This window comes from Stegostoma tigrinum, chromosome 27 (assembly GCF_030684315.1).
Source record: "Stegostoma tigrinum isolate sSteTig4 chromosome 27, sSteTig4.hap1, whole genome shotgun sequence".
Classification (NCBI taxonomy): Eukaryota; Metazoa; Chordata; class Chondrichthyes; order Orectolobiformes; family Stegostomatidae; genus Stegostoma; species Stegostoma tigrinum.
Window position 1 is genome coordinate 4,592,755 of NC_081380.1, and position 25,934 is coordinate 4,618,688.

The 25,934-nt window shown below is 41.0% G+C and overlaps 1 protein-coding gene across 3 annotated transcripts in view; it reads right to left on the reverse strand.

Annotated features, from left to right (window-relative positions):
- zzef1 (zinc finger, ZZ-type with EF hand domain 1) overlaps nucleotides 1–25,934 on the reverse strand; it is a 255,470-nt gene that overhangs the window by 219,247 nt on the left and 10,289 nt on the right. For all 3 annotated transcript variants that reach the window (XM_048556964.2, XM_048556965.2, XM_048556963.2), the window contains exons 2-5: nucleotides 20,941–21,085; nucleotides 17,218–17,412; nucleotides 10,709–10,886; nucleotides 5,957–6,156 (exon numbers count right to left, since the gene is read on the reverse strand). In XM_048556964.2, coding sequence (XP_048412921.1) covers nucleotides 5,957–6,156; nucleotides 10,709–10,886; nucleotides 17,218–17,412; nucleotides 20,941–21,085 — 718 coding nt within the window. The remainder of the gene's footprint in view (nucleotides 1–5,956; nucleotides 6,157–10,708; nucleotides 10,887–17,217; nucleotides 17,413–20,940; nucleotides 21,086–25,934) is intronic.

Below are 25,934 nucleotides of genomic sequence, written 5' to 3' on the forward strand. Positions count from 1 at the left end.
AGAAAACCCACGCAGACACAGGGAGAATGTGCAAACTACACACAGACAGTCGCCCAAGGGTGAAATTGAACCCAGGACCCTGGTGCTGTGAGCCACCATGCCACCCTAAAGGTCCATTCAAAAGTCTGATTATATCAGGGAAGAAGCTTTTCTTGACTTTTTGTACGTGTATTCACACTTTTGTATCTTCTGCGCATTGGAAATGGATGGAAGAGAGTATAACCAGAGTGTGGGGGTGTCTTTGATTATGCTGGCGGCTTTACCAAGGCAGCCGGAAGTATAGACAAAGTCAATGGATGGAAGGCTGGTTTGATGAAATACTGGGCTGTGTTCACGACTCTGTGAAGTTTCTCGCAGTGTTGGAAAGCGGTTTCCATACTACACTGTGAAAGCATCCTATCTGGATGTATCAATGGTGCATGAAATAAAAATTGGCAAGTGTCTTTGTGGACATGTCAAATTTCCTTAGTCTGAAGCATTACGGGCATTGGTGTGCTTTATTGATTGTCGTGTCGACATGGGTAGATCAAGACAGATTCTTGTTGGTCATTACTCCCAAGGAACTTGATGCTGTGGACCATCTCCGCCTCAGCACCACTGATGCAGACAGGGGCATGTCCTTCACTCCACTTCCTGAAGTCAATGGCCAACTCCTTCATTTTGCTGATGTTGACGGAGAGATTGTCATCTTTACACCAGGCCACTAAGCACTCAGTACCCTTCCTCTACTCTGTCTCATCATCTGGAACAGTGGTATGTCAGCAAACTTGTAAATAGAGTTGGTACGGAATTTGCCCACACAGCTCTGAGTAGATAAGTAGTACAACAGGTGTCTTGCAGAGCACCAGTGTTAAGGATTATCATGGAGATGGTGTTTTTGCCCATTCTTACTGATTGCAGTCTGCAGCTCAGGAAGTTGATGGTCCAGTTACAGAGCGGGGAGCTGAGACCTAGATCTGAGAGTTTGGAGAGGAGTTTGTTTGGACTTATAATGGTGAAGGCAGAGCTATCGTCAATAAGCACGAGCCTGACATAGGTATTCCTGTTATCCAGATATTCCAGAGATGAGTGTAGGGCTAAGGATATGGTGTATGCCATGAACCTTTTGTGTAGGTGGGGGAATTGCAAAGGATCAAGGCAATCTGGTTGAATGGAGTTTTTGTGAGCCACGAAGAATCTCCCAAAGCACTTCATAATTAGGGAGGTCAGAGTTACCAAGTGGTAATCATTGAGGCACACTGCATGATTTTTCTTTCACACCAGGGCAGTGGTCATCTTCTTGAAGCAGGTGAGGACTTCAGATTGAAGTAAGGGAAGGTTAAAGACATCAGTGAGTATTCCCACCAGGTGGTCGCAACAGAATCTGAGTCCATGGCCGGGAATTCCATCTGGTCTGGTTGCTTTTGTGGGTCAGCCTTAAGGAGGCCAATTAAACATCTGGGATGGTGGCCAAGGGTATAGGTGCATCCGAGGCTGATGGGACAGGTAACATCGATTCACTATGTTTCTGTTCAAAGTGAGTGCAGAATGCATTAAGCTCATTGGGTAGGGATGTACCATTGCTCACGTTTCTGTTCAACTTTGCTTTGTAGCCTATTATGTCACATAAGCTTTGCCACAAATGACAGGTGTCCGTGGGGTTAGTCTGGGTCTCAAGCTTAATTTGGTATTGCCTCTTGGCATCTCTGATGGACTTGCAACTGTCATATGTGGATTTCCTGTATAAGTCATGGTCGCCTGACTGGTATACTTCAAGGACTTCACTGGAAGGGGATCTCCTGGTTCAGCTGTGGTTTTCATTTGGATAACAATTCAGATTAACTTCTTCGGCACACAGTCTTCTACACACTTACTAACGACGTCTCTAATGGCAGTGGCATACTCGTTTAGGTTGGCCGCTAAGGTCTGGAATGTGGACTGGTCCACCGACTAAGTAGTCCCATAGAAGCCCTTCTAATTCCTCAGACCAACACTGCATTACTTTCTGTACTGGGTCTTTGTGCTTCAATTTCTGCTCGTAAGCTGGGAGGAGAAGGACAGCGTAGTGATCTGATTTTCCAAAATGCAGACAGGGGATGGAGCGGCAGGCATCTTTGAAGATCAGATAGCAATGGTCAAGGATTTACCATATTTAATTAAAATCAGGGTTGAATGATACATAATCAAAGATCCAACTTACAGAATATGAAAAATGTCATGTAGAAAGGCTGAAGAAAGGAGGCAAAGTGGGGCATTAACAGACATTTTAGAATTCAATAAAGATCTAATTAATCTTTATAAATACGGCAGAAATGTATGTTGTGAACCTTCATGACAGAAGTAGAACAGTTCAGTGTTTGTTTAATTATTGAATAAGTCAGAAGGCATTTCATATATCAGGAGGTATTAATTTGAAAGAAAAACACATTTAACTCCTCTCCCATAACACAATCTGTAATAAACACAATTTTCCATGAAACGTTCTATCAAAATTCCCACATTATACCAAAAAGTCTTTAAAAGCCTCAAAAACAAGGTCATTAAATATTTTTAACAACTAAATGAGAGAGGAAAATGCTTAAACAAAAAAAAAATCAGCTCCCTACTGTCAAAGAAGGGCTGTCAGCTCAGGTGTGGCTATTCATAGGTACAATCTGTCGAAGCAGTGCACAACAGAAAACAGTATCGGACTTGTCTTAAATAAAGTAATCCAAAGCCGTTCTCTATTTTACAACGGTCAAGCTGAATTCCACATTCTCGTCTAACACCTCACACTCGCTTCCACGATAACTTCTGATTTTCCTATCTTTCAAGAATCTATCCACTTCTATCTTATAAATTGTTAAGAACCCCAAGTCCATCACTCTGAAATGAAGTGTTCCAGAACCTCACGACCTTCAGAACAAAATTCCCACATCTGTCCTGAAAGGGCCTAACTTTGAAACTGTGCCCCTACTCCTCGACTCACCCACATTTATTCCACCTCCTTGTTAGGACATTCAGGACCTTATAAGTTCAATCAAGTCACCCCCTCACTCCTTCAAACTCCAGTGGAAAGATGCCCACTTTGTCTAACCTACCTCCATAAAATAATCTGCTTGTTCCAGGTTACCAATCTAGTAAACATCCTCTCAATCATCTTCAATGTAATTGTATCTTTCCTTCAATGTGGAAACCAAAATGCATACAGTATTTGAGATGTGCACTCACCATTACCTTGTATAAGTGAAGCAAGGCATCACAACCTTAATGTCAATGCCTTAGTAACAAATAGCACCCCATTAACTCTTGATTAGGTGCAGTATCTGTATACTGACCTTTTCTAACTCTCACACTGTAACACAAATTGCTCTGCACCTTGGAAATCCATGGCCATTTTCCACTTACTTTTTCGCTTTTGCATTCTTTCAGCCAAAGTGAACGACTTCACATTCTCCCACGTTATATGTTGTCAGATTTTTTTGTCCTTTCACTCAACATATCTATTATGAATCACCTTCAACTTCCTTTTTGTCTGCTCAACCATGCACTTTCCTACCTATCTGCAAATTTCATGATCATGCGTTCACTCCCCTCATCTAAATCATTGATGTAATTTTTTTAAAAAGTCGAAGCCCAGGACAGAGCCACGTGGAACTCCATTTGACATATCCTGACAAGGAAACATTTTTGCACGCTGTTTTACACATTCGTGGTAATCTTTTGCCCCTGCCATGACCTTTTTCTTCCTCGCTTTAATTTGGTATGTTATCAAATGCATCTAGAAATTGAAGTATAGTACATCTATGGATATTCTTTAATCCACAGTGCAGGATACTCCTTCAAAAAAACTTGAATAAATTGTTTGGGCACAATTTGATTCTTCCAGGTGACCTTTACATTTTCCCGAGAGTGCAACTTTAATCTCATTAATGATCAATTTTCTTCACAACACACGTCAAGCTACCTGGCCTAGAACCCTCCCCTCTCCTTCTTGAATACAGAGATTATATCTGCTACTTACCAGCCTTTTGGAGCCTTTCCTGAACTAAGGGAGTTCTGAAACATTAACACCCACGCATTTAATACCTTACTGGCACCCTCTACTAAGAGGCCAGAATGATGCCCATCTGGATCCAGAGATTTGTCAGCCTGCAGCTCCATCAGTTTATTTAGTTCTACTTCCCTAATGATTGTAATTTCACCAAGTCCCTCTCTCCCTCTCCCAAGCATATTTACAGCTATTTCTGGCAGAGTTTTGTATACACTTTAGTGAGCATCAAGAGCAGAATATTTGTTCTTCTCTATTTCCTTATCTATTAATTCCCCACTCTCTTTAGAACCAACACTATATTTTTTCCTTTCCTTTTACAATACTTGTCAAAACCCTTGTTGTCTGTTTTTACATTTCTAGCTACCTTCCTCTCATACTCTAATTTCTTCCTCTTGAAGAACATTTTAGTCATTCACTGACATTTTTTAATATTCTAACTAAATCATCTCACACGCTATTCATCTTTGTGCAGTTATATGCTTTTTCCTTAAGTTTGATATTTCCCTAAATCCTTTAGTAAACCATGAATGGTAGGTCCTTATTGAGTATTCTAAAGTAGCTCTTTAATGTCTGCTACTGAGTTTCCATTGATCTTTCCTCAACCTAGTGTGCCTGTTCACTTCAGCTACATCAGGGTTCAAGCCCACGCAGTTGCCCTAGTTAAGATTAAAATACCAGTCATGACCCCAACCTTCCCCCCTTTCAAACTGATGTAAAATTCAATCATATCACAGTCACTGATTCCAAGGGGGTGCCTTTACTCGGAGGTCATTAATTTTCTTGATGGATGAAGGCCCTCTTGTGTACTGTAGGATTCTACGATTCTGTTACATTAAACAACGGAGCAAACAACGAAGCTATTAAATCTTTATAAGTTAGGGACACCCATTTCACCTTACAACAGCTAGCATGATGAGAAACTGCACAATGTAACTGCTCCCAAATTCTAGCTTTCATTGAAAACCCTAACTTTAGAGGTGAAGATATATAATCAAAGTCCAGATTAATTTAAGTGATAGAAGTTTCAGTTAAGAAACTTTAAATTCAATGTTTTCTTAATCAGGTACATTAAGGCTTGGCTAGCTAATCACAAAGACATAATAGTGAAAATTCCTCGTTGTACACTTACATGTAAACCTGTACTTTCCCTTCAGAAAAGCAGTATACAGGAAATTAAATGCCTCCTGCATTATTTTTAATGCTGCATGCTTTGCAAGCATAGAATGAAGTGTCAAGTCCTTTTAACCCCACAAAAAGCATGGAAAAGTATAATTTTAGTCTTGTAAGTTATATGGACATGCTAAAGTCCATAAAACTGTACAGTACAGGAGGTCATTCTACCATTATCTTTTTGCATCCAATTTATTCCCATCACATGTCAGCTTTCCATGTAATGCTGGACTTTTTCTCCCCCATCTATTCAACTCCCTTCTGAAAGGATGATAATGCACAACTTCACGTAAGTTCCAAAATAGCCCACATTTAACCTCCAATTATGCACAAGTTGATAGCTCAAAAAAATGGATTGCCTAATCATTATATAATTTATTGGTTGAACTATTTTATTCTACCTGTCAATACCCAGGCACAATGATCAATTCCAAGGTAGTTCCTTTCCCTCCCCCAACCTCATCAGTTACATTTGGAAGACATTTGTCAAACTAAATAGAATGGATCAAGCAAAGTGCTGGAGTGTAAAACAAGAAAAAATGCCATTTGGATTCATGCATGAGCTAAACATTATAACATGGAATTTTATAAAATTAGTTTGCATCACCAAGAATGTCAAAATTAATCTTTAGATTACACACTGAGGATTGAAAGCTGATCTTGGCCTATTCCAGAAACTATGGTTACTGCATGCATGTTTAGTGCAAGACAAGATTAAAGAGACATTTAGTTTATATCCTGATGTGAACCAAAACCAAAGCTTTGTACAATTACTTGGGTGGTTGACGTTTGCATTGTCCAGCAGAGTGACATATCCAGTCATGTTACTGGGAATACGGACATCACGGATTTCCTGCAGATTGCTGGGATTCCTCCCCAAGGATACAGTCACCTGCTGTGGCATGTAGCTTTGATCACTAGCTGACACTGCTATTGATAGATGCTTCAGGACAACATCAGGCTTTAACCGTAACCTACAAAAGAAAGCAAATTCATTCTGGCTTATAATTTCTGGTTGAAAATTAGACTAAACTAAACAAACAGTATATAGTGCACAACAGTGAATAAAGAATTTACACCATGCTTCTTCCTGTACCTCTCACCTCAGTCCAGAGTTTGACAATTTGCCCCATATCAGTGGGCTGATTTTTTTTTTCTCTGAGCAGGGAGAGGTGACAAAGAGAAACAAAAAGAAAAAAAATGATTTTCGACATATCTTTTGACAGTAGGTTAATGAAGAAAAAAATGCTGATAATGGAACTCAAAAATTAGCAACTGCTGGAAATATTCAGGTCAGTAAGTAATCAGTGAAGCGAAGTTAACATTTCCAGGATGGTTCTTCATTAAGGCTTAAGGTTAGAGTTCAATAGACATATGCAAATTAGCACTGGGTAGATATATTTTTGGGAGCAGTTAAGGTCAGTGGATGAGGTTTTACATTGCACTCCCTCTCTTTCTAAATATTTTCTCTTTATTTGGGATTGTAGCAGGAGGAGGAGGATGGTGACATAGTGATAACGTCATTGAACTATTACGCTAAAAGCCCAGATTAATACTCTGGAAACACGAGTTCAAATCTCACTCCAGGCAGCTGATGGAACTTAAATTCAGTGAATAAAATTGGTGTGTAAAGCCCGTCTCAATTGTGGTTTACAACTATCTTCAATTGTCCTGATTCACAAATATCCTTTAAGGGATGAAACCTACCATCCTTTCCTAATCTGATCTCAACGTGACTCCAGGCCCACAGCAGAATATTAACTGTCCTCTGAAGCAGCCCCTTTGTTCATAGGTAATTAGGTACAAACAATAAATGCTTACGAAATCCCATAAAAGGGAAAGGAAACTCTGAACTACATAAGCTTGAAAATTATCAAAGGGTGATTATTTACACCTTGAAGCTAACTGATCAAGACCCATTTTCAGATCCAAATGTCAAAGACCAAGAACAGTGCTGAGTTCCTGAAGTCTGCTAAAGAGATTATGGATATATCTTTGTCATGATTAGATTCATCATTTAATCTTTTGCAGTCCTAAAACACGAAAATATTATGCAACAGCATTCACGCCCAAGTAAATCCAGGGAATCTAACTATGCCTGAGGGAGTAAGGAACGGAGGTAATGTTGATGGCATGAGGTGAGAGGAACAAATGCTTTATATTGTTATGAATTTGTGCATTATTGTTTGTTAAATGAAAGCAAAACACAGCGGATGTTGGAGACCTGAAATGAAAAGAGTAATTCAGGGGGTCTGATAGCATCGGAGAAGAGAGAAACAGTTAACTTTTCAAGTGCAATATTACTCTTCTTCAAGAGTAGGAATACTTTGTTTTCACAGAAGAGACAAATGTACAAGAAAGAGGAAGTAACCATGAAGCGAATAAAAACAAAATCTCCAGGACGTGATGGCCTGTACCTTTGGAATATAAGCGAGGCAGATAAAAGGACAATGAATGCACTGGATATTATTTTCTGAAATTCCTTAAGATTCGAGAATGGTTTCTTTGTCTCAGTTAATTGGAAGTTATTCAAGAAAGGGGAGAGTAAGAGGAGAACTACAGAGCAGACAACCTGATATTAGTCATCAAGAAATCTTAGTGCATGCAGTAATTCAGAGTACAGAGTACAATCTGATAAAGTTAATATTGTTGCATGCAAAGAAAATTGTGAGATACAACTACTGGAGACAGTTGATAAAGAGAAAACAAAAGACTGGTTAACAAAAAGGAAGCTGAGTAATGATGAATAAATGAAGCTTTTGCAAGTTGGTAGCCCGAGTTACCTATAATTTTTGGCACATAATTAGTGTCTTCTGCTGTGAAAAGAGAAACAAAATATTTGTTCCTGTCATTCTACCTCACCTAACACTGAGTATTACCTCTAATCCTCTCTCCCTCATGTATATTTAGCTTCCCTGGAGGTATATGGGCCCATATGCCACTATTTTGAACAGGTTACATTATTTTCTCATTACAGGAATCAGAAGAGAGATAAACAAGCCATTTGTAATTCAGAGACAACAAGGACTGTGGATGCTGGAAGCCAGAGTCTCTAAGTGAGAGGTTGGAAAAGCACAGCAGGTCAGACAGCATCCAAGGAGCAGGAAACTCAATATTTCGGGCTGAAACCCTTTGTCAGAACTTGGCAGGCTGTAACTGATGGAATGCAGAGAAACAAATCTAAAAGAACCAACAACAAAATGCTAAATAGGTATGTAAGTTTAGAGAAGGGTTCCAAGAGCCTACAAAAGAGATACAGTAGATCAAGTGAGGGGGCAACAAGATGGCAGATGTAGCAATAATGTACACAAGTGCGATGTTATTCATTTTGACAGTAAAACAATGGCAAAATTTATTTTAAAATCTCAACTGCACTCAGAAGGAACATAGTTAAGAAGCGACATGGGGAACAGCTGAAGTAGCAGATCAGCGCCGACATTAATGAATGAAAATACAGGCTGTTTGAGAAGCTAAATGATTTACTCTTAGTCTTCTTTCTCGGGTATATGGTAGATGCAGATTTTTAATTAAAATACAGGGTTGTCAAATAAATCTGGAATAGAAAGCAGTATTGGTGGTGATAAAAAAGTGCTGAATTATTGTAAAACCCCTTTGGATTCACTAAAGTAGTTTCAAGAAGGGAATGTGCATGGTCTCACCTATAAGTCAGAGGTTATACAACACCAAGAGGTTTATTTAAAACCATGAGTTTTCCAAGGGCTGTTCCTTTATCAGGTGAAGAGAAGGAACAGTGCTCTGAAAGCTTGTGATTTTAAACAGTCTGTTGGACTATAACCTGATGTCATGTGACTTCTGACTTTGTCCATCCCAGTCCAACACCGGCATCTCTACATCATGGTCACTTACAGGTGACTCTAGATTCTCAGCAATCTGGTTAATTTAGTAAAGGCTTCAGGTAAATTTTTGCAAAATAACCTGCAAAAAGTGCAAGTTTGGACATTGCTGTGTGGCAGAGAATATACCAAGTGTGCTTTGCTTTTTAAAGGTCTAAAGTCAAAAATAGTTCTGAGAGATATTCACTTATTGGTTACACAAGATTATGTAACTGGATTTGAGACTTTTTGAAGAGACAAGCTGGCACTCAGTAACTTTGAATTAAGAGGTTTCCTAGCAACAGCTATTCAATTTTCAAATTATCATTTTTCCTCCGGGTGCTCTGGTTTCCTCCCACAGTCCAAAGACGTGCTGGCCAGGTGGATTGGCCATGCTAAATTGCCCAGAGTGTTCAGGGGTGTGTGAGTTATAGGGGAAATAAGTCTGGGTGGGATGCTCCAAGGGGAGGTGTGGACTTGTTGGGCCAGAGGGCCTGTTTCCACACTGCAGGGAATCTAATCTAATCTAATTTGTCACAGAATTGAGAATGACAGTTGTATTCAAGACATCTGGAAAGCCTACAAACAATGACAGGTCTCTCTCATTCCCAGAGTGAAGAACAACTCAATCTTTGAAAAGAAGAACATCCAACTCAAGCAAAGACCTAGGTCCAACTGACTGGCTACTCAACTGAGGATCGTTGATACTCTTACAGCCAAAGTGATATCATGCCAAAACCCAAAGAACTGACAGAAATTCACCTCACTCTACTCTCATGTTTTGGACTCTTGATCCACAAGAATCTTTCTGCCTATATTTCATACGCATAACATTTCTACAGAGCTGTCCATCATGCTTATTTTGTGAATAAATGTGTGTTTCAGTTTAAAGGGGATATATTTTAAGCTTGTAGAGTAGAAGCAAATAATAAACTTTGTCACTTGTTAAAGGATACATTTGTTTGTAAGAGAAGGTTTTTTTTGTTTACTGATGAAACATGGTGTGAATTTCTTTTTCTCCAGTTAGCAGTCAAAGCCAAGCAAGTTAACCATTTTGATGATTCAATTGGTCATTTTTACATGAGTCATGGTTCACGAAATAGTGAGGCCTCTTTCATCAGGATCGTGAAAATTCTTCCCTGGCTTTTGAACTAGACCAGCAAGCCATTCAAGGTGGTTCACCTTCACAAGGACAATTAGAGATAGGCAAAGAAGTTAGCTCTACCAATGTCCTTGATTTATATTTTTTTATATAAACTTTGTGGGCAGGGCTGTATCGGTACTAAGTTTGTCTTTTATGAATTTATAGCCAAGTATCTTTACCCAGGAAACATTTTAACTTGAAACACATCTATAAAATTTTATTTCTCCATTCCCTCAAAGATAGTACAAGTGATTAAATTGCTTCAATCCTTATGAATCAAATTCAATTTAGTCTGAGAATTAAACAAATATTCTTCTCGATGAGCAAAATTAAAAGGCAGAAGGTGAATTTGCCATAGCTACAAAGGACCATAAGGCTGTTTTCTCATTTGAGAGGGGAGAGTGTGGGAAGGAGATTCATTCACAGTAATCACAGCCAGGGCAGGAATTGAGCCCATTTCATTGCAAACCAGCTGTCCAGCCAACTGAATTAAGTTACCCCCTCGTGAGTATACACACATAGGGTTTCAGGTATCATTGGTCTGCCCACCTGATCCAGTGCGAACACGAACTCCCATCTGATTGCCAATAAGAAGTAGTTTCTCCATTGGTCATCTTGTCAATATCTGTAGAGTTTGAAGATGCTTCTATAGTGGTGTAGCACTTGATTATCATCTTCAACTTATCTAGATCTTGATCGCTATCTGTCGAACACTGAATTGTCTGCTCTGTAGTTGAGAAACACATTACATTTATTATAACACACAAATCAAATAAACAAAACAGATAGTTATTTATTAATTTTTATCCATAATTTAACTTGGTTTTGGCTTCCTGAATTCCATCACAAGTTAAAATTAGTATGTCTATATATCTTTAGGAGACACGCCTATGTTATCACCATTATATTATAATAATGTGACCTATGGTACAAAGATCTCAGACTCCACCCTACCTCAGGTTATTTGAAGCATGACATGGATGACAAATGTCAGGCCAGGCACTGACTGTAATTATTGTAATCAACGTCTGTTTGATCTTTTAATGTCACAGTTACCCACAGCCAGTTTCTTATATTATCCCACACAACACAAGAAGAAACTAATTTCTAGCCTAATTGAATTCAATTGTTATAACACCAAGTCATCAAATTAAATAACTTAAATGTTTAATAAAGAGAGAGCTGCCAAACACAAATACTTGAACAAACTCAAAATGCTGTTTACATTTGAGTTGAATGACTTTGATTATGTTACCCTGATTTGGCAAGTATTTACCAACCTGTCAGTCAAATCATGGAGTATATCTAATTGTTTTAAAACCTGAAATGACTATCAGAGTAAGGATAAAACTCAGGAGCTAAAATAAAATAAACTGCAATGTGTTGAATTCCCATTCCTGCAAATGGCAGGGGTACAAATGGGTTTTTCTTTCCATCAGCAGCAATGATAAATGCTGGGCCAGCCAACGAAACTCACACCCATGAATAAAGACAACTTAAATGGTTCAGGCCAAAGTTGGGTAAAGCTGGGGAAGGGCTGAGGGGACACACATGATCATTGCAGAGAAGGATACTTCTCTTTTTTACAGTGGGACCTTGGGAATCAGGTCAGGTTTGGAGTATGTTGGATGCTCATAGAGACACCCAAGGTCATCAGTAGTCAATGCTGTCAACTGACTGAGTGCTATAGAACAGAGCAGTATTTATCTGTTCTCCCATCAACCTAATTGTAAAATAGGACCAGAGCCAAAAACTTGGAATGCATGTTAAAATCATCTAAGATTCTGTGGTAATTTGGATAACAACTAAATTATAATGGGTCAGATTTGGCTGTCAAGACAATGGGAATGCTAATGGTATTTCTTTAAATGTATATGGCACCGCAACTTACAGCAATGATCAAGTACAGTGCCAACATCCTATCACTGTGTAATTTGTACTGTCCTGCTGATATTTTTGCAAATATGGAATTTTACTGCCTGTCTCACACTTTAGGAATAGTAAATGTCACGTAGTTGATGTGAACCAAACTTGGCACAGAGTTAAGACTCATGTTATGCTCCTAGCTGATATTATTGAGAGACAAGCCAAATCCCAACCTGAATCTGCCTTGACAGATCATATTTTATTTTCTTTAAATTGAACAAGATGGCCTTTCATACAGACAAGCCTGTAAGGCTACAGATCTGTCTGTAATTACAGAACAAAAGTTCACTACACAAAAGATAAAACAGAACAAACCAATTACATAAATCAATTTGAAAGATTTGACAGTTCTGTTCAATTTAATAGCCTTTTCCTTGATTAGTCACACAATTAATTTCACACTTACACAACTTCAAATAACACCTTCAGGGTTCTAACCAAACACTTCTGGAACTTTCAAAACTAAAATCCTTACACTGAGGTCATCTACTTCCTAATGGTTCTCAACTATTTCCTTTCTCAAGAGAAACTGTTTCGTACATCTAACTTTAATCAGGACTTCTGCATACTCGAACCAAAAGCTTTCCACGCATTCAGTTTTGCCACTCAGCTTAAAATAAAACCTGCTCCTTCCAAACTGAAAATAAGCTAACATGCCTCAATATTTATTCTGGACTCGTAAAATTCTCCAAATGCAAAATTAACTTCCGTTATATCCCCAGATGCTCCCATTCCCTGGAATAGTTCTAAAAAAAAGCTCCAAAAATAGTGACAAATTTATCATTAAATCCCTTCGTGCACACAGACTAAAACCCACATGCCACTAGTTCAAAATCTAAACTCAAAAACAAATACTTAAATATATAGAAATCGCACATCTTAGATCACAGTCATTATTCCATGTACAAGTGCCCTTTTAATAAAGAGCATTATGCCTGATAAGCTCTCTGGCATGGAGAATTGTATGTGAAGCCTCATTTCTCTAGATAGCAATTATGTTGGAGATTTTAAAAATATCAAAATTAAAAATAATTTACGGTTCCTCTCTGCACTTGCTTCAACATTGTACTTACCCGTAAAAATTTATACTTCCTACCTAACCCTTCATTTCACAATCTTTCAAGCAGACTGCTTAAAGAACTACATAGCTGTTTTCCCTGTTCACTCAAGTTGCAAATGCCCTCTTTTGCTCTCTTCCATTATGGGCTTGCTGTTCAGTAACTAAATGGACAATGATGCTTTGAGCTGGAACATGCAAGGATGTGTTTACCCAACGGCAGATACCACAGGAGGCCCTGACAAAGCAAAGCCTAGCCCACAGTTATATTCCACACTAGTCTCCTCCCACCCTACTTCAACAAAACCCCATAAGATTATTTCTCTCTCACGTAAAATTGGCTTCCGACAAGTACAGGAGGTCAGCTATTATTAGAATGAATAGATTGCACAATTCTCTTTGAACTGCAACATAAAACCAATTATTAACCAAAATATAGTTGTAATGCCTTTCACAAACATCAGAAACTCATCCTCACAGTTGGCCCTTAAGACATTTAAAACTAAAGCACATCAAATGCAGTTAATTTTAAGTTGTAATTCATCAACTCCCAGGTGGATCGGCTTCAAATTGAATTTGTAAGAAGTTGAAATTAACAAAACTGAATTGCAGTGAAAATATTGGGCATATAAAGCAAAATCTATCAATGTCAGATGCTCTGCAAGAAATGTATCCATGCAGTGTCAATCTGAAAACAGTTACTGCAATACCCATGCATCTAGACATGTGTTATAAAGCTACTCAGCAACGGAGAATCACAGCTCTGCCTGACCCTGTCGCAGACATCAAATAGCACATCACACATCAGCTTAAGTGGCCACAAATTAAATGTCTCTGTAGAAACAAAAATCAAACATTATACTTTTTCTTGGGATTCAAACAAACAATTTAAGCCTCTATATTGCTGAGGTCAGGCACTAACTCTCCCACACCTCCTCCTACCGCCCCCTTGATCATGGCACCCCCCTCCCCCGACCACCAAACCATTATCTCCCAAGCCATCCACAACCTCATTACCTCAGGTGACCTCCCATCCACAGCCTCCAACCTCACTGTTCCCCAACCCCGCACAGCCCACTTCTATCTCCTTCCCAAAATCCACAAACCTGACTGCCCTGGTCGACCCATTGTCTCCGCCTGCTCCTGCCCCACCAAACTTATCTCCACCTATCTGGACTCCATTTTCTCCCCCTAAGCCCAGGAACTCCCTACCTACATCCACGACATCACCCACGCCCTCCAGAACTTCCAATTCCCTGGTCCGCAACACCTCATCTTTACCATGGACATACAGTCCCTATACATCTGCATTTCCCATACAGATGACCTAAAGGCCCTCTGCTTCTTCCTGTCCTGCAGGCCTGACCAGGCCCCCTCCAATGACACACTCATCCGCTGACACGAACTCGTCCTCACCCTCAACTTCTCTTTCAATTCCTCTCACTTCATCCCACAAAGGGGTGCCCACATAGGCCCAAACTATGCCTGCCTCTTTGTAGGTTACGTGGAACAATCCCTCTTCCGCACCTACACTGGCCATAAACCCCACTTCTTCCTCCATTACATTGATGACTATATCGGCACCGCCTCATGCTACCATGAGGAGGTTGAACAGTTCACCCACTTCACCAACACCTTCCACCCCAACCTTCAGTTCACCTGGGCCATCTCTAATACCTCTCTCTCCTTCCTGGTCCATCTTCGGCAACCAACTAGAAACCAATATCCATTTCAGGCCCACCGGCTCCCACAGCTACCTAGAAGACACCTCCTCTCACCCACCTTCCTGCAAAAAGGCCATCTATCCCCTATTCCCAATTCCCTCACCTCCGCCGCATCTGCTCTCAGGATGAGGTATTCCACTCCTGTACATCTCACTTGTCCTGTTCTTTCAGCGACTGCAACATACCCCCCTCAGTCATCAAGAACACCCTCGACTGTGACTCCAGCATTTCCTGCAACTCATCCCTCAAACCACCTCCCCGCAATAACAACTAGAACAGAACAGAATCCCCCTCATCCTCACGTATCACCACTCCAACCGCCGGATCCAACACATCATCCTCTGACACTTCTGCCATCTGCAATCTGACCCCACCACCAAAGACCTCCCGCCACCCTTATCTGCTTTCCGGAGGGGTCACTCTCTCCGTGACTCCCTTGTCCGCTCCACACTCCCCTCCAGTCCCACCACACCTGGCACTTTTCCCTGCAACCACAGGAAGTGCTACACCTGCCCCTACGCATCCTCCCTCACCCCCATCCCAGGCCCCAAGAAGATTTTCCACAACTAGCAGATGTTCACCTGCACATCTGCTAATGTGGTATATTATATCCACCGTTCCACATGTGGCCTCCTCTACATCAGGGAATCCAAGGGGAGGCTTGGGGACCTCCTTGCAGGAGACCTACGCTCAGTTCGCAATAAACAACTGCACCTCCCAGTCACAAACCATTTCAACTCCCCCTCCCATTCCTCAGACGACATGCCCATCCTTGGCCTCCTGCAGTGCCACAACAATGCTACCCAAAGGTTGCAGGAACAGCAATTCATATTCTGCTTGGGAATCCTGCAGCCCAATGGTATCAGTGTGGACTTCACAAACTTCAAAATCTCCATTCACCCCCACTGCATCCCAAAACCAGCCCAGCTCGCCCCTGTCCTTCCACCCACCTATCCCGTCCTCCCACCTCAAGCCCCACCGCTGTCTCCTACTTACCAGCCTCATCCTACCTGGACTGACCTATCCCCTCCCTACCTCCCCACCTACACTCACCTTTACTGGCTCCATCCCTGTCTCTTTGACCTGTCTGTCTCTTCTCCACCTATCTTCTCCTCTATCCATCTTCTTTCCACCTCCCCCCTCTCCCTATTTATTTCAGAAACCCCTTCCCCTCCCCCATTTCTGAAGGAGGGGCTAGGCCCGAAATGTCAGCTTTCCTGCTCCTCTGATGCTGCTTGACCTGCTGTATTCGTCCAGCTCTACACCATGTTATCTCAGTTTGAGCAAGCTGGTCTCCTGAAAAGTGAATTTGAGGGCAGTAATTTATCACAAATATAATCACTGAAATTTTGACAATTCTTATCTAAAATCATCAGCTATTCCTAAATCTACCACAATGGCATTCCTGGTTCTTCATATTTCTTCCTCAGAGTTCAAGATTTGTCTCAGCACCTTGGGATTCAGTCTAATACAGTATGGAGCTGGAGTAACACAGCAGGTCAGGAAGCATCAAAAGAGCAGGAAAGCTGACATTTCGGATCAGGATTCTTCAGAGGTCCCGGCCCAAAACGTCAGGTTTCCTGCTCCTCTAATGCTGCCTGGTCTGCTGTGTTCCTCCAGCTCCATCCCGTTATCTCTGACTCCAGAATCTGTAGTTCTTACTACCTCTGGGATCCAGACAGCTCCATTAGTTGCCACTCCTACCCTTGCTCCATGTCATTGCTTTACAGGTGGACTCTTTCACAGACACATTTGCCTTGCCACTTTCAGTCTCTAATCTCACTCATCCTCAAACCTTTCCCTTCTGTCCAATGGACCCTCCCCTCTTCCTCAACATGAAACCCATCTCATTTACATCTCTCTTCAGTCCTGAAGAACAAAGTCACACTGGAATGGAAATATCAACTCTGTTTCCCTCTCCACAGGTTATCTGCTGGCAATTCATTCTAAAAATGAGTTTGTTCACAAACTGGTGGCTGGCCAAGTTGTTTGGAACTCATCCTTAATGGGCACTGGGTATTTAGTACCACACACTCCGTGAAATAAGAGCTCAGCACGCACACTATTCTCAGAGAGCAGGGCTAGCTTTGTTGCCAGTTACAAAAGTGTTTCCAGAGACCAAGGAGCAAGATCCCAAACACACCAAAACAAAAGAGGAACTATGTGGGGGAAAACAAAGTAATGCTCTAATGTTTAACCAAAAACGCCTGCCTATTCTCAAACAGCTTCACAAAAATTTAAGCCATCCAAGATCTTTGCTTTTAAAGTACATGTGACAAAACTAATAACTTTTTAAAAAGCCATACTTGCACCACTGAATCAGTTACACTATATGAAGATTAATACCTTACCATTCTTTTTCTCCAGTAGCTGCTTTAAGCAATCTTTCAAAACTGAAGAACGCATGGCACATATGTTGTTATAACTATCCATCATGGGGAATGGAATTGCACTGCTTGGAATTCGGTTCCTGTGGAGGAAACGCAAGATTTTTGCAGCATGAACACCCATGCGTTCCTTGTTTTTTGAAAAGATGTCAACAAACCCTGGAAGAAGAAAGCAAGAAAAATAAATGCAAACAAAAGCAACCATGTACAACGAATGAAAATTAGCTACAATGTGCCACTCATGAAGCCAAAGCCAACTTTCCATCTTCACAAAGTACATAGTATAACTTGGGAACAAACCTGGTCAGAACAAGTGTCCAAAAAGAGGAAGCCCCACTTGTATTACAATCCCAAATAGACAGAATTTCTTTTAAAAAGTTTGAAGACAAAACAATGAGATCTTTTTGGACAGTTTTCCAGTTTGTGGCAATGCTGAAATTTTACCCAACAATCTCAGTCCACTGAGGAGTTAAGCACACACAGTAGATGCGGAACTCACCTACCCAGCCCCTGACACTCAAAGTGATACCAGTTTTCCACAGATATTTATAGAATGACTTTGCGGTTAAATCTATGAAACAGGCTCAATATTTTATCATTTCGTTCACAATTACGATATGTAGTTAATGGAATCTACCATTCAGATAGGGACAGAATAAATATTAGCACTCAGCAGAGTGACATGGAATGAACAATAACATCTTTGCTATATGTGGACCACATGTCACCAAAAATCAAGGCTGCCTCAGGAAAATCATGAAAACTTAAATGGCAGCATAATATAGAGGCACTTAGAAAAGCAAATATGCCACGCACACAGGTGCCAATATGGCACAGCCCACATAGGTTGATTATATAATCCAGATGTTGCATATTAGATATGTAAAAGGTATTCTATGAAGGGTTAAAGCTTGAACGGCCTCCTGGCCAGTTCAAAGCAGATAGAGATTCTCTAAAGACTCTCAGGAATAAGATGGTTAAATCAGCATTTGGGAGGACAAAGTGTGCAGCAAGAAGAAAACTTTAAAGGGGGTTCTATAATGGTTCAGCAAACAGTGTCAAAGGAAGATCAACTTACAACGGCACTTTCAAAATAAAATGCTGGAATGAACAACACATTTAGCTCAAACCCAATGGAGGTCCAGGTTTATCTGAAGTCTGCTATAACAAGTCAGAAAAATGGGAAACAAGTAACAGCTAGGTCTCCCACATTTCAGTGACCCGTAACATACATTTCAGAGTAACCATGTTTGGCTGCAATATCTGCACAAATGTATAAGCCACCAGCATTCATGACGGTTCCACATGGTAGGCTATTGGAGAAAATACAGAGGCACGGGATTTTGGGGTATTTAGCAGTTTGGATTAGAAACTGGCTTTCGGTAAGGCGGCAACCAGTGGTGGTTGATGGAAAATATTCAGCCTGGAGTCTGGTTACTAGTGGTGCGTCTCAAGGATCTGTTTTGGGACCACTGCTGTTTGTCATTTTTATAAATGACTTGGACGCAGGCACAGGTGGATGGGTTAGTAAGTTTGCAGATGACACTAAAGTCGGTGGAGTGGTGGACAGTGTGGAAGAATGTTGCAGGGAGACTTGGAAAAACTGCAGAGTTGGGTTGAAAGGTGGCAAATGGAGTTCAATGCAGATAAATGTGAGGTGATTCACATTGGGAAGAATAATAGGAAGGCAGAATACTGGGTCAATGGAAAGATTCTTGGTAGTGTGGATGTGCAGAGGGATCTTGGTGCCCATATACATTGATCCCTGAAAGTTGCCACCCACCAGGTTGATAGTGCTGTTAAGGTGGCTTACGGTGTTTTAGGTTTTATTGGTAGAGGGATTGAGTTCCAGAGCCGTGATGTCATGCTGCAACTGTACAAAACGCTAGTGCGGACTCATTTGGAATACTGCGTGCAGTTCTAGTCGCCCCATTACAGGAAGGATGTGGAAGCACTGGAAAAGGTGCAGAGGAGATTTACCAGGATGTTGCCTGGTCTGGAGTGCAGGCCCTATGAAGAAAGGCTGAGGGACTTGAGTCTGTTCTCATTGGAGAGAAGGAGGCTAAGAGGGGATTTAATAGAGACATTCAAGATGATCAGAGGATTAGATAGGGTGGACAGTGAGAGTCTTGTTCTAAGGATGATGACTTCAGCTTGTACAAGGGGGCATAGCTACAAATCGAGGGGTGATAGATTTAAGACAGATGTCAGAGGCAGGTTCTTTACTCAGAGTGGGAAGGGCGTGGAACGCCCTGCCTGCCAATGTAGTTAACACAGCCACATTAGGGGCATTTAAACAGTCCTTGGATAAGCATATGGATAATGATAGGATAGTATAGGAGGAGGGGCTTAGATTAGTTCAAAGGTCAGCGCAACATCAAGGGTCGAAGGGTCTGTTCTGCACTGTATTGTTCTATGCTCTATGTTCCAACTAAACAGAATTAATTATTTTTGCATTTCTAAGATTAGCAGTGATAAAGGTTCAACTGCAAGACTTAGGGCAGGTACTTAAAATCCATCAAAATAGAAAAGCTAGAAGAGTCCTGGCAATGAAGACTGAAATCAAGAACATCAGTGACAAGGGATCTTAGTTCAGAAGAGCAGGAAGCAGAATCACTACATGCAGAGAATAGGAACAAGATGCATAGAATTGCTGTAAGGAGCAGTTCACAGGCCTGCTAACAATTGTTAGACCAAAGGCCAAAGCATTAAACAAAAAGAAATTGGAGCTTGTAGAAAATGCAATGTAATAGCTATGTACAACTTTAATCTTCATATACACTGAGCAAACCAAATTGGTAAAGGAAGTCTAAAAGATGAGTTTACAGAATGCTTTTGTAACAGTCTCATGGAGCAATACATTGTGAAACCAAGTTGGGATAAAGCTATTTTTGATCAATATTGTGCAATTAAGCAGAATTAATTGGTACTCTCACAGTCAAAGATTCTCTGGTAAAAAGTGATCGTAATGCAATTGAATTCCATATTAAAAGCAAAAAAAAGTTGCTGGAAAAGCTCAGCAGGTCTGGCAGCATCTGTTCTGAGGAAGGGTCACAGGACCCGAAAGGTTACCTCTGATTTTTTGCCGGACATACCGAGCTTTTCCAGCAACTTTTTTGTTCCTGATTTACAGCATCCACAATTCTTTTGGTTTGAATTCCATATTAAGTTCAAAAGCAACATACTCCAACCCAAACAAAACTTTTAAATTTAAACAAATCCAACTTCATAGTACAAGGGGCGAAGCTGACTATGATTAATTCACTAAATAGATTTTTAAAAGTATGACCATAAATAAAGTGGAAAATATTTAAAGGGAACAAGATAAAAAACATTATTAAAATAAAAGAAACTCAATCCATTCATGGCTTATGAAATAAGTAAAGAGTGTTGGATCAAAAGAAATGTTTAATATTAAAAGAATAAACCAGTCTGATGTTTGGAAGTATCTTAAAACCAACAAAATGCTAAAAACTTGACAAAAAGTGAAAACAACCTAGAAAAGGATACGAAAAGAATCTGATAGCTTTTACAAGTACATAGGTAGTAAAATAACTAACAGTTTGATTCTTCAGAAGCAGGGACAGCAGAAATATTGTTCAAACATTTATGTCTATCTTCACAGGAAAATGCACAAATAACGCAACAGCTTTTAATTACTACAGTTCCATAAATGAGTGTCCCTACCAGGAGTGAGGGAACACCCCTGTAGCTGCCGAATCACATGACTTAATTCACCCTGCAGATTGGCACCACCAGAAGTTTTCAATGACTCCAACATGTTCTCCACGGCAACTGTGCCATCTCCTTCTGCATCAAACTGAGCAAATGCCTGGCAAGAAAGAAATTGAAAGTGATATAACAAGGACAACCTCTAAAGCTGAAGAAAGTAACTGAAGAAATTATTACAGGTAGCTATCACTAAAAGGACTGGGTTAAAAATGCTGATAACAATGCACACTGTATATCTAAGTTTGCTTTTCTTTAAGTTAGTATTTCTTTAGAGAACACGCATTACTTTAGCAATGGAGTCGATCGTCTTGGTTCAGTGGTATTGCTCTCACACAATCCAAGACCCAATGCAATTCCCAGAGAATGAGTCAGAGTCCCAAGCCAGCCACTCAAGCTCAAAATCTCAACTCTCAATCCACTGCAGTAACTAAGTGTCGAACTGTCAGAAGTGCAGTCTTTCAAATGAAACATTAAACCAAACTGCTTTATCACAGATATACGCAAAAGCAAGCACAGCACCAGTCTAGGAGCAGGCAATTTTCATGGTCACAACAACACTTTTTCCTCAGCTTTTTATTATTAAATGATCTGATCATCTATTTCACTGCTGTTCGAGACACCTTGTAGCGCACTTAATGGCTGCCAAATTTCCTACACTTAAGTAAGTGACTGATGTCAGATGTCACTGGCTATCCTTTCCTTTTATCCCTCCTGAGAATGTGGAAAACATGCTAAATGCAAATCTTTGCTCACTTGAAATCTAACTTGGGATACATTCCTCAGATTCACAAATATTAAACAATGGCAGTTTTATCTACTTTCTAGATTGTTTGAGAGGAACAGGTGACTTTGCACTTGTAATGACCAAAGGTCTTCATCAGAAGTTTGTCGAGTCATGACTCAGCCCACTGCTAATAATTGCTTGAGACCAATTATGGCAGTGAGTCAACAATTGTGGCATCATGTGACGCCCAGGAATGTAAAAGTCAAACTAGACAGGTTTTGGTATTTTTAAATTCAGCAATTCATATGTTCTTCCGTTTCCCTACTCTTGTCCTCTCCAATAGGGGGTAAAATGATGATGCCTGAAGAAAAATAACATGCGTGCAGTGAGTGTGAGCTAATTTGAATAAATAATGTGATCTGCAAAAAAAACTGTGACTGCTGGCTTTTCCAAGGAAAAGAAAACTTAAACCTTCAGAAAGAATCTCTTAAATTGATATAGCTCTCAGATTTAAAACAAGCCACACCGTTAGTCATTTATACCTGTATATTAACTTTAACACAGTCATGTGTCGGCAAAAGGTCTTTTTTTAAATTAATTCTTCTGTGGAACGTAGGCATCACTGGCAACACCAGTCTTTGTTACCCCAACACTAATTGCCTTTGAACAGAGTCATTTGCTTGGCCAATGTAGGAGGACAGTTAAAGGTTCAACCACATCACTATGGGTTTGCGGTCATATGTAGCCCGGGCCAATTTTTAGGATTGCAAATTTCTTTCCTTAAAGAACATTGGTGAACGTTACAATTAACCAACAACACTTTCAGTCATAATTACTGAGATCAGTGTCTATTCCAAATTTTTTTAATCAAATTGAAAGTCCACCAGATTTCATGGTGGCATTTGATCCCATGGTCCCAAAGTATTAGCCTCAGGTACTGGATTGGTACCTTAGTGGCATTACCAACACACCACCATCACCTGAAATCTATATAAAATTAATGTGATCATTAGCCCAATAATCTGTTGAGAGCACTCCAAGGTACATTATGCAAGGCAGGCATATTTTACAATTACAGCCACTATTCACTCCTCTTCAAATAGCTTAGCAATATTGTTTTATACTCAAGATGCCATCCGCAAAGACTTGAAGGGCCTTTTCCTGTACGGTAGGCCTCTATAACTCAATTAGGAACGCAATACTAGCAATGTTTGATGGGTTGGGAGAAATGAAATGTAAACATACTTAAATCCTGAATAAGCAGCATAGGTTATGCAAAAAAAAAGTAGTCACTAAAAAGTCAAATGGGATTCAGGAGAAAATGACCACAAGCAGCATTTGAGGCAATTAACACAAACATGTTTAAGGGGAAGCAGAATAATTGGGGAGAGATGAACAGGTTTGGCTGTTAGAACGAGCAGAGGTAGGGAGCTCATATAAAGCATAACCATTGACTTTTACAGCCAAATGTCTGTTTCTCTGCTGTACGTGCTTGTTAATTCTATTCAATTTGACCAGCACCAAATCACTGACTTGCTTTGCATATTTTTGAACAGTAGTCATGATTTCCTGAATTTGGGCAAGAGGTGGGTGGTCATTATTTCAACAATCTTGCACTTGCTACTGTCACACACATTAGAGCTTCTCAATAAATACTTGCTTGGCATTCTTCCATGAGCAAGGGATGGGCATACAGCCTCTGAACTCTGTTCAGGCCATTTGAGACACACTTCTGCATCCATTGCACTTCCTCTGATGGTTTGATGGGCTGATTCTGCAGAGGCAAAGTCTGCCACAACAGCCACACACAAAGATGATCTCTGGTGGACAGATGTCTACATTCAGCACCCCGAAACCTCAATACGTCAAATTTCCATCACTCATCAGTTGGTGTTGTCTACTTTTCTTGACCAACATGAAACTTTTTCTACAAAAGTTCCACTTCAGGGATACTTCGGGCACTGGTCTCTTACACAGCTACCTCTCCATTCAGCATATCCTTGAAAACTTTCTAGTCTGTGCACACAACAAGCTGTGGAAGCCTTCTTTGCTTGATTAATACTATAATGCGGAGGTGCTGGTGTTGAACTGGGGTGGACAAGGTCAGAAGACATGACACCAGGTTACAATTCAACAGGTTTATTTGAAATCACAAGATTTCTGAGCACTGTTCCTTCTTCAAATAAAGTGAAGAGAAGCAGACAGGCACAGAACCTGCAGGCAGGGAGATCAAAAGATTGCATAAATGGTATGAGTGGAGTATCAACAAGCTGAATACTAAGTCTCTGCAGGTGATCAGAAGTGTCAGGTAGTGCGAGTAAAGTGTCAATAGCTGAACAGCAAGTGAAATTCTAGCATGCTTGGCACATCTGCCCCACAAACACTTCATTAGTGATTTGGTCCTTCCACATGATGCCAAAAATGGGTTGTAGACACCAGAGATGGAAGTTATTGAGCATTTTTTTCTTGGTAGGAATATGCTGTTCAGGCCTCACTGTGAATACAGATCTTATAAGATTCCTGATCCTGTAGGTCAATTTGGTATGTTTGCAATGTCCAGCTTGTTTATTTGTTCACTCTGGCAGTGCCATTCCAATGCATGAGCTCAGCTCTTCATGAGTAAAGGTTGGCATTTAAATGGAAAGTCACAGAATTTACTGACTGCTCCTAATGGCATGATGTTGAGTCTGATTACAGGTAGCAACACAATGCCCTGCCCCAGTTTTCTTAAGAGTGACGGTGAGGGAAGAACAGGACAAATAATGCACTAGTCTTTGGAGCTGATCTTTTATCTGTGTAAATGGTACAGATTCATCAGTATACTGAAGTTCTCAGATTAATCATGCTGCATTAGCATCTTGGTTTCCAGTCTTGAGACGTTTGAAGAGTCTCTGCACAGTTTCACCCCAAGCCTGATCTCAGATCTCTCGGCTGTCAAACTGAATGGGGCCAGGCACACTATCATAGAAGGAAAGATTGCAAGAGACTGCAACGTTTAGGCAGGCAGCAGATTTTCTCTAGTATCCAGTGGAAGCCTGTCCTGTTCACTGTCTCAAATGCTTTAGTAAGCCTGACAAGAGAAAACTGGAGTAGAGTTGCTGCTGCTTGCATTTTGCTTGAAGCTTTCATAGGAGGATGTTTATCTGCTTGAGCTTAAAACACATTTTACCACTGAGTATATTGTTAGTTGTTGTGAAATCTTGATAAACTGAGTCTGGCATAGGTCTTCCCCTGGGCAATGAGAAGTAGGGTGCCCCTGCTGTTGTTACAGTCCCCTTCATGATGAACAACATGATGTTTGGATCAGGAGTGCCCCGTTAGATAGAGCCTTCTCTCCAGCATATGTAATTGAGATCAGAGTTACAGCAGTCAGTGGGGCTTTCCAAACTCCAGTAACTCAGGTGACATTCCCAACCTTTCCAGCTGCTAGGGAGTCGATGGTCTTTCTGACTTCAAGTCATAAGCATCCAGCATCAAGCTCATACATGAAAAGGTGGCTGCAGAAGATTATCAAGCGCATGGACAAAGGTATCAATCAAACTGGTATCATGCACCATCAAACCCGCAGACAAGGGTGGCGCAGTGGTAGTATGGCGCACTGACCTCTACATCGCCGAGGCCAGACGCCAACTCTCTGACACCACCTCCAACCGCCTCCTCGATCATGACCCCACACCCGAGCACCAAACCATCACCTCCAACACCATTCACAACCTCATCACCTCAGGGGACCTCCCACCCACAGCCTCCAACCTCATTGTTCCCCAACCCCGCACGGCCCGTTTCTATCTCCTTCCCAAAATCCACAAACCTGCCTGCCCTGGTCGACCCATCGTCTCAGCCTGCTCCTGCCCCACCGAACTCATCTCCACCTATCTGGACTCCATTTTCTCCCCTTTGGTCCAGGAACTCCCCACCTACGTCCGTGACACCACCCACGCCCTCCACCTCCTCCAGGACTTCCAATTCCCTGGCCCCCAACACCTCATATTCACCATGGACGTCCAGTCCCTGTACACCTGCATTCCGCATGGAGATGGCCTCAAGGCCCTCCGCTTCTTCCTGTCCCGCAGGCCCGACCAGTCCCCCTCCACCGACACTCTCATCCGCCTAGCTGAACTCGTCCTCACACTCAACAACTTCTCTTTTGACTCCTCCCACTTCCTACAGACTAAGGGGGTGGCCATGGGCACCCGCATGGGCCCCAGCTATGCCTGCCTCTTTG